General features: G+C 40.0%; 1 protein-coding gene across 1 annotated transcript in view; it reads left to right on the forward strand.

The window, feature by feature from the left end:
- Positions 1-14,856, forward strand: part of LOC126090526 (T-complex protein 1 subunit alpha) — a 77,921-nt gene that overhangs the window by 43,190 nt on the left and 19,875 nt on the right. The window contains exons 7-9 of the mRNA XM_049906993.1: positions 6,229-6,311; positions 6,400-6,540; positions 13,030-13,141. Of these exons, the coding sequence (XP_049762950.1) occupies positions 6,229-6,311; positions 6,400-6,540; positions 13,030-13,141 (336 nt within the window). The remainder of the gene's footprint in view (positions 1-6,228; positions 6,312-6,399; positions 6,541-13,029; positions 13,142-14,856) is intronic.

Genomic DNA, 14,856 nt, shown 5'->3' on the forward strand with positions numbered 1-14,856 from the left:
TACAGTACTTGGTACTCCAAGAAAACTTATACCCCATAAACCATACTGAAAAGTGTAATGTGAGGTGGGACATACTTCATTGTGAATCTGGAAAAAACCAATGTGCATTTCAAACCAAATTATGCATTTTAATATGGTTTACAAAATTCCGATGGTCTTGGGAGTATCCTCTGATGTACTGTTTCTTTTATGGTGTAATGTAAGTGCTCTTAGTGCTTCATACATATGAATGTGCGGGCTTCATACACCACTGCAGCTGCACGTGTGCAGTAATGCCTGTTTTCTGGCGCTCTCTGTCAACTACTAAATCAAACATATTTCTAACAGTCTCTGGATAGTATTGCGAATGGTGGTTCGAAAAGTGTTACTTCCATAGTAAATTTCTTTTCATGCAAGATGAATTATGTTCTGTGTGAGAAAGTGGGATGAATTTCTAAATCACAGAGCGTTTAAAACTGAACACTTTGAGGACCAGCCACTTCAATAATTTTGAGCCCAGAAGACCAGACATTTATGTCATAATTTTAAATGTACTGGCACATTTGTGTGATGTGTCGTAAAGTATAACACACGCAAAAAATGATCAGTATTACATGTGAAAGCTTAGCTTCTCTTGTATCTATACTATGTATATTAATGTAAACCGTCAACTTTTCCTCTTTGTTTTTTCACGCTACTAAGTGGTCTTGCTATTGGCTTACTACAGCAAGTGTCCTATGCTCTGAATATCTGCTGTCATCGGCTGGTGAGATCACATGATATGAGATAAGACTGGCTTACAAAAGGACGTCGCAATCTCGATTTCAACGCTCTGGAAACTAACATGCTGTGTTTGGGTGCAGTTTGAATTTATACTTTAATAATACGGAAATATGCAGCGTATATGTTGCTGCAAATCAAAGGTCTTTCCAAAACTTCCAACCCCCCCCCCCCCATTCTCCCACCCCTCATGCCCCGTCCTCCGGGAAGTTCTACGCCAGTGTATAAAACATTAACCATTCAAAGGGAATAAGTTTCACAGTTCCAAGGGAAAATCTGTGGAAAACCTACTGTCACGTAGCATGGAAAAAGTGTATTTTCACCTGGGGAAAAAGCATATTTTTTAAATGGGATATTGGAGAATTTTTTTCCTTGTCCCCATATACACCCTGATTTTCTCACTCTTGCATTCTGTGATATTCATATTCCCTACTGTCCTTGCAAGATCATGCACATGGGAAAGAATAATAGGGGGGTGGAGCACCTCAAATTTCTCGCAGCACAATAAATACCTTTCCAGTCAATTTATCATCCAAATTAACTGTCAGTACAATTATGTACGAATGCGTGAAGGATTGATGTTAATTATCGTGACACAACTCACTTGGTACCTCTAATTTCCAGAATTTCTTTCATATGCATTTTCTCTTCAAGTTCTGGTTGGTTAGAGTTGAAAACATATTCCTTACTGATAGACAGGGTAAGTTTATCTTATCTGCAAATATTTTTGGTCAATTCCGCAATTTGCTGAACATGGTGAAGTTGACACTTGGTTTGAAACTTCATTGTACCCCATCTTCCAGTTCTGTAGCACTATTTGAAGTTGTGCAATAAGCCATTGCTTCCCTTGAATTCACTGTGATCCAGGTCACACAGTTTATTGTGCATAATATAGGTCACTATTGGACAACTTGTAAATCGTGTCGAGCATCCGTGAAACACATATACACAAGTTTCTGTCACAAGTGTGCTTTGTCAGTTCAGTGGAAAAGTCACCCAGAACCCCAGGTCAGGGGAGGCTTACCAAATAGATGATGATTGCACCCCTTTTCCCTTTTCCTAAACCTCTCTAATTCTTTTCACCTCTCTAATTCTTTTCCTTCACCCCTCTCCCTTCCCAATTAACTCTTGTGCCGGAAGGAGGAGCCACTGGCTCTGAAATCTTGTGCACAAGTTAAACGTGTGTGTGTGTGTGTGTGTGTGTGTGTGTGTGTGTGTGTGTGTGTGTGTGTGTGTGTGTGTGTGTGTGTGTCGTCCTGCCGCTGCTTGGTGAATAGATATTTTACTTATCCAGTTACACTTTATTGTAAAAATAATTATTTTCCTTGAATATCCATAGTTTTCCTTTGCGCTACATGGTCGTATTGCTGCAGTGGTATTTGAAATCTGTCCATAATTGTTTTTCACTATGCTGGCACTGATTTTTGGCTCCCTGACCAACAAGGATGATGGTAGTACGTGGCTCGACACCTGTTTTAGTATCAATTTCACTTGTAAAGCACGTGTTGTCATTGTCACACTCCTCGTGTACATTGTCCAAATAGTAGAGTGTATGTGACACCACACACTCCACTGACTCATCTTGCGGAAACGTTAATATTTCATCTGCCACTTCTTTCTCACTGTGAAATTCCTTAGGTTCCTTTCTGATGAAATGTCAACTTCAGCAACTGTTGTATTAGACATGATGCAATGTTTTCTCTGTTCATTGTTGCTGTTGCTTTGTTTTGTATCAACAGCAGTAGCACTGTAGTGCCATTGTGAGTTACTTATCGACTAAGCTGTTAAACTATGCTCTGTAGCCTCGTGCTGTGCTCACCATTAGATAGCTCCAACCCCGCCCCCTGTTGCCATTAGCAGCCAATCTTGCAGTTGCATTGTAGAAAATAAGTGGGATGTTGAATGCTGTAAACATCATTGGCCTTTTGCGACCTCGCGCTCGAGTGATTCCTTGTTAGCCTTTTGTCCTCTGCTGTAATCTCGTGCCTTCATCTTTGGTGTCATTTGTGTGTCCATTGTGTTTATATGCCCATACCACTTACACTGATTTTAGACTGCCACTTTGTCCTCTCAAGACAGATGACCTTGCTTCCACGTGGCTAAACTACTTTTGTCCATGACAGCTTGCAGTTACAGTATTGCCAGCATTCAGTTAGCCACACTTGACAGTTCTCTGCACATACTTCCAGAACAGGCAACACAGCAAGTGTGTGGTACTGGAGAAAGTAGCAGTATTGGCTGGTAGCTTGCCCCTTCCACTTGTCTTGTTAAAACATCAATCACATTATTTTAGAAAGAAATTAAAGTATAATTATCTTGTTTCTATTACATCGTCATTATCGTCTTCAGTCATTTTTCCATCCATTTTATTTTGGTTCCCCCCATCACTTTCTGATTAAGTTTCTTGTGGGAGCCGCCTCTTATCTCAACACAAGATTAGCGAGGATCATCTACAAATAATACTGCAGCTGTTGCCAGTATGCTGTAGGGGTGTCTGTCAGTTGTATCCCTTTCATGGATAGTATTACAAAATTGTCACCAAGGGCAAAATGTCTATTGACAGGTATAGCATCCTGCACATCAAAACAGTTAGATTCAAAAGCTGCTTTATCACTGGTGTCATGTGTATCTCTCTGCACCAACCTGACTCAGTAAAATTTGCAGGAACTTGGCTTTCAAGCACATAGATCCTCACAATCTCCCTGTGCTTAACCTATGTTCACATTTATCTTCCTGTTGTTGTTGTAGTCTTCAGTCCTGAGACTGGTTTGATGCAGCTCTCCATGCTACTCTATCCTGTGCAAGCTTCCTCATCTCCCAGTACCTACTGCAACCTACATCCTTTTGAATCTGCTTAGTGTATTCATCTCTTGGTCTCCCTCTACGATTTTTACCTTCCACGCTGCCCTCCAATACTAAATTGGTGATCCCTCGATGCCTCAGAACATGTCCTACCAACCGATCCCTTCTTCTGGTCAAGTTGTGCCACAAACTTCTCTTCTCCCCAATCCTATTCAATACCTCCTCATTAGTTATGTGTTCTACCCATCTAATCTTCAGCATTCTTCTGTAGCACCACATTTCGAAAGCTTCTATTATTCTCTTCTTATCCAAACTATTTATCGTCCATGTTTCACTTCCATACATGGCCACACTCCATACAAATACTTTCAGAAATGACTTCCTGACACTTAAATCTATATTCGATGTTAACAAATTTCTCTTCATCAGAAACACTTTCCTTGCCATTGTCAGTCTACCTTTTATATCCTCTCTACTTCGACCATCATCAGTTATTTTGCTCCCCAAATAGCAAAACTCTTTTACTACTTTAAGTGTCCCATTTCCTAATCTAATTCCCTCAGCATCACCTGACTTAATTCGACTACATTCCATTATCCTCGTTTTGCTTCTGTTGATGTTCATCTTATATCCTCCTTTCAAAACACTATCCATTCCGTTCAACTGCTCATCAAAGTCCTTTGCTGTCTCTGACAGAATTACAATGTCATCGGCTAACCTCAAAGTTTTTATTACTTCTCCATGGATTTTAATACCTACTCCGAATTTTTCTTTTGTTTCCTTCACTGCTTGCTCAATATAAAGATTGAATAACATCGGGGATAGGCTACAACCCTGTCTCACTCCCTTCCCAACCATTGCTTCCCTTTCATACCCCTCGACTCGTATAACTGCCATCTGGTTTCTGTACAAATTGTAAACAGCCTTTCGCTCCCTGTATTTTACCCCTGCCACCTTCAGAATTTGAAAGAACGTATTCCAGTCAACATTGTCAAACACTTTCTCTAAGTCTACAAATGCTAGAAACGTAGGTTTGCCTTTCCTTAATCTAGCTTCTAAGATAAGTCGTAGGGTCAGTATTGCCTCACGTGTTCCAATATTTCTACGGAATCCAAACTGATCTTCCCCGAGGTCGGCTTCTACCAGTTTTTCCATTCGTCTGTAAAGAATTCAAGTTAGTATTTTGCAGCTGTGGCTTATTAAACTGATAGTCCGGTAATTTTCGCATCTGTCAACACCTGCTTTCTTTGGGATTGGAATTATATTCTTCCTGAAGTCTGAGGGTATTTCGCCTGTCTCATACATCTTGCTCACCAGATGGTAGAGTTTCGTCAGGACTGGTTCTCCCAAGGCCGTCAGTAGTTCTAATGGAATGTTGTCTACTCCCGGGGCCTTGTTTCGACTCAGGTCTTTCAGTGCTCTGTCAAACTCTTCACGCAGTATCTTATCTCCCATTTCGTCTTCATCTACACCCTCTTCCATTTCCATAATATTGTCCTCAAGTACATCGCCCTTGTATAGACCCTCTATATACTCCTTCCACCTTTCTGCTTTCCCTTCTTTGCTTAGAACTGGGTTTCCATCAAAGCTCTTGATATTCATACAAGTGGTTCTCTTTTCTCCAAAGGTCTCTTTAATTTTCCTGTAGGCAGTATCTATCTTACCCCTAGTGAGATAAGCCTCTATCTGGAGGCAGCCATCCCTGCTTAGCCATTTTGCACTTCCTGTCAATCTCATTTTTGTGACGTTTGTATTCCTTTTTGCCTGCTTAATTTACTGAATTTTTATATTTTCTCCTTTCATCAATTAAATTCAATATTTCTTCTGTTACCCAAGGAGTTCTACTAGCCCTTGTCTTTTTACCTACTTGATCCTCTGCTGCCTTCATTACTTCATCCCTCAGAGCTACCCATTCTTCTTCTACTGTAGTTCTTTCCCCCATTCCTGTCAATTGTTCCCTTATGCTCTCCCTGAAACTCTGTATAATCTCTGGTTTAGTCAGTTTATCCAGGTCCCATCTCCTTAAATTCCCACCTTTTTGCAGTTTCTTTAGTTTTAATCTACAGTTCAACCAATAGATTGTGGTCAGAGTCCACATCTGCCCCTGGAAATGTCTTACAGTTTAAAACCTGGTTCCTAAATCTGTCTTACCATTATATAATCTATCTGAAACCTGTCAGTATCTCCAGGGTTCTTCCTATGTTTGACATCTTTTACTCTGCTGTTTTTACTCCTCCATATTTCTTTCTTGTTATGTTCATTTTAACAACTGGTTATTAGTTTCCTGACCATCCTCTCTCTCCATTCATCCTTCCCTTGTGCAATATGACCTCCTTTATCTGTCCTAGTTGCTATCTGCTGATGTAGGATTAGTGACACAAGCTAAAAAAGGAACATTTTTGTGTGCTCCTAATAGAAAAGCTAGGTCTTTCTCATTGACTGGAAAACGCCCAGTATGTGATGGCTACAAGCCACAAGAGATCATCAGTCCTTTGTGTAATTCCTCATCCATGAATTTGTGTTATGCAGTGACTGATTATCTCTACTTCTACGAGTTGTACTCGAGTTTCTCTGGAATTTCCTGCTATATGAAGCCTCAATAGATAACCTGTTAATCTGCTGGTATCACATAATGATATGAACTAAGAAGTTTTTTTATTTTTTCAGCAATGCCCAAAAGAGTAACAAATGCAAAAATTGTGTGCCTAGATTTCTCCCTTCAAAAAGTGAAGATGAAACTTGGAATACAGGCAAGTTATTCATAAATGTTTTGAATTTTTAATTAAAAACTCTACAAACTGTTGAACTAATCTCAGTAAATTTGGCTTGTTGATATAGGTTCTTATAACAGACCCAGAAAAATTGGAAGGAATCAGGCAACGAGAAGCGGACATAACTAAAGAAAGAATTCAAAAGATTTTAGCTGTTGGGGCTAACGTAATATTGTGTAGTGGAGGTATAGATGATCTTTGCCTTAAGGTAAGTCAAATTGTTATGCATCTTGATATTGTGTTCTTGGAGATACATGGTATGTGAAAAAAATACAAAATTTGAATTGTTACAGAAAGTTAGTAAACTAAATGTTCAAAGTCTCGGTTAAGAGAAATTTTCATATCACTGGCCTGTAACATCAACACATTTCAGAGTATGGATCAAGAAAGATTCTGTAGCTCACACCAAAATGTGCTATGGAATTTCTTCATGCACTGTTGGAATCTAATGCAAAAGTATGTCCACTTCAGATAATTTATGGTGATACACTTCCAAATTTACTGTGACCCACAGTAAAAAAATCAAATTGTGTATGGTCTGGATAGTGTGCAGAAACTCAATTGGTATCCTGTGTCCTGTCAACTGGCCTAATAAGTTTCGATCCAGGTATGCTCATAAACCCTTATGCTAGTTCGTAGGGGTGCCACCTTGTTAGTAGTAAAACCTAATACCATCTCTCGTTTCACAAATGGAAGAGAGAATCTAATATGCAAGCTTGTTAGGTACTTTCCTCCAGTGCCTACAAAACGGAAAGGCCAGAGAGTCCCAAAGAGACAACCACACCACATACTAACTCCAGACAAATTCAGCCTTTTCAACAATGTGGTGGTTATCTTCAACCCATATCAACAGTGCCATTAATTGAATTGTGCTTCATACATCCAAATAACATTGTCATAAATCCCATTTCATGTGTAATCATCCCCTGAATCCTTTCACAAAATTGTTCACTATGATGTGAGTTATCACCACTTAGCTGTTTCACTAGCTTTGGAATGAAAGAATGCAACCTGCTTCTCTTCTAGTAACTCTTCATGCTTAAATTATCCTGGGCTTCAAGATTTTTGAAATGAATTCTAAAATTGTTCTAATGCCATATTAGAGGATTCATCATTTGTAACTGTAAGATGTCAGCCATTCTCCACATCACGTGCTGTTTCATTGATCTCAAATTTCTCATACACCTGTAATTGTTAATCTTGTAACTAAATAAGTTCCATATTGGCTGTCTTTGAGCAGCAGCAATTATCACAAATTTGCAATATGATGTAATACCATGCTTCTGCTCTTCAAAGCTCACAACATGCGTCCGCCATCTTGACATTATCCCTGGCCATTTAGTGGGTTAGACAGTTAAATCTATAGTTCTACTGCTATCTGTTAAGAAAACATGAAATTACTTTCTCACTGAAGTTTGATCTTGTAGGAGGTAAAATAATTTTTCTGCGACAATTCAAAGTGTTTGTACTTTTTTGTCTTGCCTTGTACTTGTTTTATCAGACCTTGTTGAATTTCTAGAACATTGCTTAGTGCTCAGCATGTCTATGTATCTGGAGGTTATCTGTGTAGCTGTTAGTGCTACTTTTGACTCTTACATTCTGACATACTGTTTTCCAGAATTGTTTAGTGCCACATTCTAGAATTATATATGTCAGCTGTTCTGCCATCAGTGTAATTAAGCATTATGTAAACTTCAAGAATTATTAAGACAGGTACAGTAGTTAAGGTGCACTCTGGGCTTGGCAAAACTTACTTGTGATCTTCTTGGAGCAGTTTCTTTACTGTCAGTTGTTTTGCTCTTGCCTTGGAGATGATATTGATACTCCTCAAAGTTTCCTTGGTGCACAGCAGGTACATGATTGTAATTTAGAAAGTGCAGAAAAGTATTTCTCAGTGAAAGACCTGAAGCTCTTGTTTTAAAAAACAGTGTGGCAATACAAATATTCTACGAACAAAATTCCATCTCACTATCAGAGTTGGTATGTAGTTTCTTTACCTATCATTTGCACACTCGCATATTGCAAGGATCATTTCTCCTCCTCCTCCTCCTCCTCCTCCTCGTCGTCCTCGTCCTTCTGTCTGACATTGTGACATGTATTCAAATCTAGGGCTAATAATCATCAACGTCATGACAATCATAGATTTTCAATATGAGTATTGATTTTGTTCTGCCATACAAGTTTTAAATAAAATATATTGTAAATGAATATTGAACATTGGCGTGAGCAAAGGTACCACTCAATATACAAAGGGGTGTTGAACATGGACATGCAAATAAAAAATGTTGATTGGTATAGTTTATTACCAAATGTGGTTCCATCGGAACATGCATAGCACTTCTGCAGTCACTCTCCCTTCACTGCTGCAGGACAGTCCAGTTGGAATTCATATCGGACAGCCCAGTTGAACAACAAAAATGCTTATGGGATGTTTAATGCCTCATACAGAGAATGAGTTCTCACCATCATTTTATGTTTCATACTAGTCATTATTGTAAAGATTTCTGTGGGAATGCAAAACTAACTGTTATAGGACTGCTGCAGTTGTCACTGCAATTTTCCTGTCTAAATGACAGGTTAATTGTACTAAAAATTAATTTCTGCCAAATATGTTCAAATGACCAAGGGTGTTGTTCAGTGTAGAGCATAATCAGGGTTGCTACAGGTTCTGGAAATTGGGGAAATCAGAACGAGAGGAAAAACACTGGAAAAATCTCATTTTTGTCTTAGTAGACAAAATGGTTTGTTTACTGAGGTGTCGTGTATCATTGCTGGCCGGGCACAACTGAGCATATGTGCTGCTTCCCTGCTCTCTCATTCCTACTGCTTCTCCCCTTCGTACCACTCCCATCAGCTTGCAGTCAGTACTGCCACCACTTCTTGTTGCTAGCCTCGCAGATGCTGATGAGAGGCAGGGAGGCATGAGGAATGGTATGTTTGGATCTGATTCTTAGAGACTGTAGACACTGGCTGGAGATGGTGGTCATTTGTGCAAGAATTGTGTCTCAGTGATTGTGCATATGCGCACGCGTATACACTTGTTTCCTGACAAAAGTTATTTCTGAAAACTTTGTTGTGAGAGTGTGATTGTCTTTTCCACATGCCTGTCTATGGCTCAGCAATAATCTTTACGGTGAGTTGCTACCTATCCTCATTATTATTGATTCACAGAGTATTTGAACAAGTTACCTGTTGCATGAATTGATCACCATGGTCTCATTTCATCAACATGCTGTCTGTGGCTTGTGAATTGTTGGCCACGTGAGTGAATTTCCACGACAGGCCAAAATTGCAGGCCATTTCTGCGGATTCTCGTAACAGATTGGGCCTGCTGATCTGAAGTCCTTCGGTTCCCACTAATATGCAGGCCCTGCCTGTCTGATCTAGTTTCACAGATCTGTCCGCAGGCTGGGTCTGTTTGTGTATGGCATAATGTGGTGGATTTTCATGGTTTATGCATGGACCTAGGACTGCTGTGCTCCTCAGCAGGCCAGAGGCCATGGATTTCAGGAATTGCAACTGTCTCACTGCAAGTATGTTATACAGTGTGGCGTATTGTAGACACTTTATTTGTTTAGTACATTTTGGCATCTTGAAAGTATTTTATATGTTAGAAAGCATGGATGATAAGGAGGAGGAAATTGTCAGTTGCTGGTGGTTTGTACGCCATGTACTCATATATTTCTCGAAAGAAAAATCACCAATACCTGTAAAATAAGACGTAACACAGTGGGTATTAACTGATGATAATGAACATACCAGAACCAACTTTTTATTGGCGGTCACCTGCAGTGTTGGTTTACACAATTCTTCTCCACCTCACACACTTCTTTCAACAGACCTAATTTTTTATTTAATTAGTTCTTCAGAACTAACAGTGAAGGTATTTTAAATGAGCCTTGCGATTACAAGGAAATGTTTATTTTTGTTACCAAATACGTTTTGTTTAATGGAAAACCACACCAGGTAAGACAGTGAAAAATGCACCTTATAGTAGAGCATCTCGAAGGATTTATATTCCCACGCCAGAAGTGCCAAGTATCATCGCCAGAGTGCAGCATGGTGACATGAAGTGAAAATGGCGACTTCACAGCAGTGAGCACAAGCAGTAGTGTGGTTTGCAGAAACAAAATCGCAAATTACTGTGCAAAGAAATTATTGTCGTGTGTATGAATGTGGTCCACCTGATGTGAAAACAATTAAGGAATGGTATAGGAAGTTTCTGGCAACAGGAACTGTTCTGAAACTCTGTAACGTGCACCATCAGAATGTTTCAGAAGAGACAGTGGAGGACATCGAACAAACTTTTCTCAGAAGCCCACGTAAGCCAATTTGGCAAGCATCTAGGCAGCTTGATGTACCTCGATCAACATTGCATTGTGTAGTTCACCAGTGTCTTCATATGTGTGCTTACAAAGTGCAAATTCTGCAACATCTGACGCCGAATGACAAACCACACTGATAACAATTTGCTGCGGATGTGCTGCAGTGTATTGATATGAATGCCAGCTTCCTGGAAAGATGTTTACTCTCAGATGAAAGGTTGCCTCATCTATCAGGAAGGGTTAATAGGCATATAACTTTCGGATTTGGGGTTTGCAAAATCCGCATGTTGTCATTGAAATGTTCATGATAACCCTAAATTAAGACTGGTGCGGGCTAATGCACGACAGGATTGTTGGACCGTTCTTCTTTGCAGAACAAACAGTGAATGGGTCAGTGTATGTAGACATGTTGGAGCAGTTTGTGTACCCTCAGATACAAGACTTGCAACCCAACATCATTTTTCAACAAGATCGAGATCTGCTGCATTGGTCAACAGCTGTTCACAAGTTCCTGGATGGAAATTTCCCAATTGTTGGATCGGACGCAGAGGACCCATTGCCTGGCCACCACGTTCACCTGACATTACGCTGTGTGATTTATACATTTGGGGATTCGTGAAGGACCCCGTGTATGCGACCAAAGTGGACGATATTCCTACTTTGCGACATATCACTAATGGAATTGCAACAATAACAGAAGAAATGTTACAGAGAACTTGGCAAGAAATTGAATACAGGCTCGATATTCTTAGTGTTACAAATGGTTCACATGTAGAGGTGTATTGATGATAAATAAATAAATTCTTTGAGATGCTCTACAATGTGGTGCATTTTTCATTGTCGTATCTACTGTGTGTGTGTGTGTGTGTGTGTGTGTGTGTGTGTGTGTGCGCGCGCGTGTGTGTGTCCCAGATCCCCCCCCACCCCCCACCCCCTGGGTCTTTGAAATCAGGGAGGTTTGAGTGGGGCACCCTGGAAAATAAAATCAGTGATCTTAATGAAACATACACATCGTATGGCTTGCTTCCTCCATCTAAAAATGGTTCATTACAGATGATGCTTTGAATACTGAAGATTTTTGCTTACTTCAGGAAACGCCTTCTGCTTGCAAGTGTTTTTTTTTTTTTAAATAGTTCCTTGTTTGCACTATTGTTTCGTGCACCATAGCTGCAAAGCCAGATTGTCAAGTTATGTCATAACTCCCCTTGAGATCTCAAAATTTGTTTTCAGGGAAAAATGCTAAAATGTGTCCGGAAATTAGGGAAATATAAGTGAATTTCACTTGGGGAAACTTCTGGCAGCTCTGATAATGTACACTTATACAAGGTGTTACAAAAAGGTACGGCCAAACTTTCAGGAAACATTCCTCACACACAAATAAAGAAAACGGAAACGCTTTATTTCCATGTTAGAGCTCATTTTAGTTTCGTCAGTATGTACTGTATTTCCTCGATTCACCGCCATGATTTCGTTCGGGATACTCTACCTGTGCTGCTAGAACATGTGTCTTTACAAGTACGACACAACATGTGGTTCATGCACGATGGAGCTCCTGCACATTTCAGTCGAAGTGTTCGGATGCTTCTCAACAACAGATTCGGCGACCGAAGGATAGGTAGAGGCGGACCAATTCCATGGCCTCCACGCTCTCCTGACCTCAACCCTCTAGACTTTCATTTATGGGGGCATTTGAAAGCTCTTGTCTACGCAACCCAGGTACCAAATGTAGAGACTCTTCTTGCTCTTATTGTGGACGGCTGTGATACAATACGCCATTCTCCAGGGCTGCATCAGCGCATCAGGGATTCCATGCGACGGAGGGTGGATGCATGTATCCTCGCTAACGGAGGACATTTTGAACATTTCCTGTAACAAAGTGTTTGAAGTCAAGCTGGTACGTTCTGTTGCTGTGTGTTACATTCCATGATTAATGTGATTTGAAGAGAAGTAATAAAATGAGCTCTAACGTGTAAAGTAAGCGTTTCCGGACACATGTCCACATAACATATTTTGTTTCTTTGTGTGTGAGGAATGTTTCCTGAAAGTTTGGCCGTACCTTTTTGTAACACCCTGTATAGTTATTTCATCACATGTGTATCTTTACAGCAGTAAAGATATTGAGGGAGCAACTGAACAGCAGCAGTGTCTGATGTTGCATTTCAAGGTTTTTTCCTTCACATATAAGGAGTTGAGTATTGCTTCATTTAGTGGTCTTGATATATTGGACAGTTTATGATTTGTAATTGGTTCTATACGAGTGGAAAGATACTTTGATGGAATGTACGTGTGTACATCTACTGAAGTTATTCAGAAACTTCATGCATGCATGTTTTTTTTTATTTATTTATTTATTTTTTTTTTTTTTTTTACAGTATTTTGTGGAAGCTGGTGCCATGGCTGTAAGGCGTTGCAAGAAATCAGACTTGAAAAGGATTGCTAAGGCTACTGGTGCTGCATTTGTGACATCCTTATCAAACATGGAAGGTATGTGACTGTTGGATGTATAATGTAAATGCATAGACAATGTTTCCTCTTTCTTCTTCTTTTAAATGCCACATCACTCTGCATGGCTTAATCTTGGAGTGAGTAAATTAAATGACAAACAAAAACATCTCAAGATGTGACTCGAAACAATCATTGTCATTATTTCCTCTTTATTGAAAGTTCGAATGAGATCTGCAGATATGCTCAGAGAGTGTAATTGGTTTGGCGACTCACAAATGAGCAGCAAATCCGGATTTGAGATTGTCTGGTACAAAATTTCATTAAGCACGTCATGTTCTTTACATTGCTCAGTGTTCTAAGATTGTATAGAATAGATCATTAGTGATGAGTTAAAATTGTGCTAAAGAAGTGCTAACCTTGACACCTAACTTTTGTAGGTAAGTTACCAAATTGAGCCATCTGAATGCGGGTCATAAATAAGTTGGTTAGATTCCACAGGCTCTTTCCCTTCATGTGGAACAAAACAGCTCAAAAAAAGTTTAACACTTTCTTCGTATCTCTGAATGCGAGAGAGCTGAGGTCTAAGGGGAGCAGGAAACAAAAGAAGTCCTGTGGGAGGGGGCAATGACTCGAACAAAAACAAAATTACAAAAATAAAGGCATTATGATAGAAAGTGAATATTTCCAAATTTGTGAAAACCAAATCAACTACTAGGTAACATTTGATGCTGTGTTATTCCACTTTGTGCATTGTAAAATGCTAGGCTCTTCCTTGGCACACTGCCCACAGGGTGTCAAGGTGTTGATAAAGTCAGTCCAACGCTTTAATGGTGAGGGTGCTGAGGTCATCCGGTTTGTGAGCGGCAGCCCTGAGATAATGCACTGTAAAGCCCATCTCACACAGAAAGAACTGTATTCCGAAAGAACGGGTACTCGGAATGGCAGAGTAGATGTACTCTACACCCCACCACTACAGTACAACCTTTGGAGACAGTAGTAGTCTTGGAGGAAGTAGCCACTGTATTTATTGCGTACACTGGCACACTATTGGGGAAAATCAGGTGCATATTAAAGGAACATGGAGTCAAAACTGCCTTTTGCCTGCCCAATAAAATTTAAGCATTACTGGGAAGTGTGAAACATGATCTCCACTTGCGGAAAGCCGGTGTATACCAGATTCCTTGTCAGTGTGATAAGACTTATATTGGACAGACATTGCGTACCATCAAAGATTGCTGCCGAGAACATCAAAGGCACACATGATTGAAGTATTCTAACAAGCCAGTGGTCACAGAATTTTCTCCAAAAAACATGAGATGGATTATGAGCATACCAAGATCTTGGCCCAGACTTCTAAATACTGGGACAACATTGTCAGAGGGGCCATCAAAATTTGCACCAGAGATGAACTCATCAACCGAGACTGCAGTTATAATCTTAGCAAGGCACAGAAACTAGCACTGAGTATAATTAAAAAAACACTCAGCAACGAAAATGATCTGCCGAGCTGGGTGGACGTAGCAACTAAACACACTGACACAGATGCCGACCCCTGCGCCCATAGTGGGTGTGTACCGAAAATGGCCACCAGCCCTCAGGAGCTCATTTCCTTTGCGCACCTGACGATGACAACGTGTCTGATCGCCAAAATATTGTGCCTGTTGGCCACTATTATCCGGCAATACACGTATGGACTCTTTGATCTACAAATATGCCGGGAGAAACTAAAGAATCGAAGCATTATTGATATAACT

Source organism: Schistocerca cancellata, chromosome 1, assembly GCF_023864275.1.
Source record: "Schistocerca cancellata isolate TAMUIC-IGC-003103 chromosome 1, iqSchCanc2.1, whole genome shotgun sequence".
Lineage (NCBI taxonomy): Eukaryota > Metazoa > Arthropoda > Insecta > Orthoptera > Acrididae > Schistocerca > Schistocerca cancellata.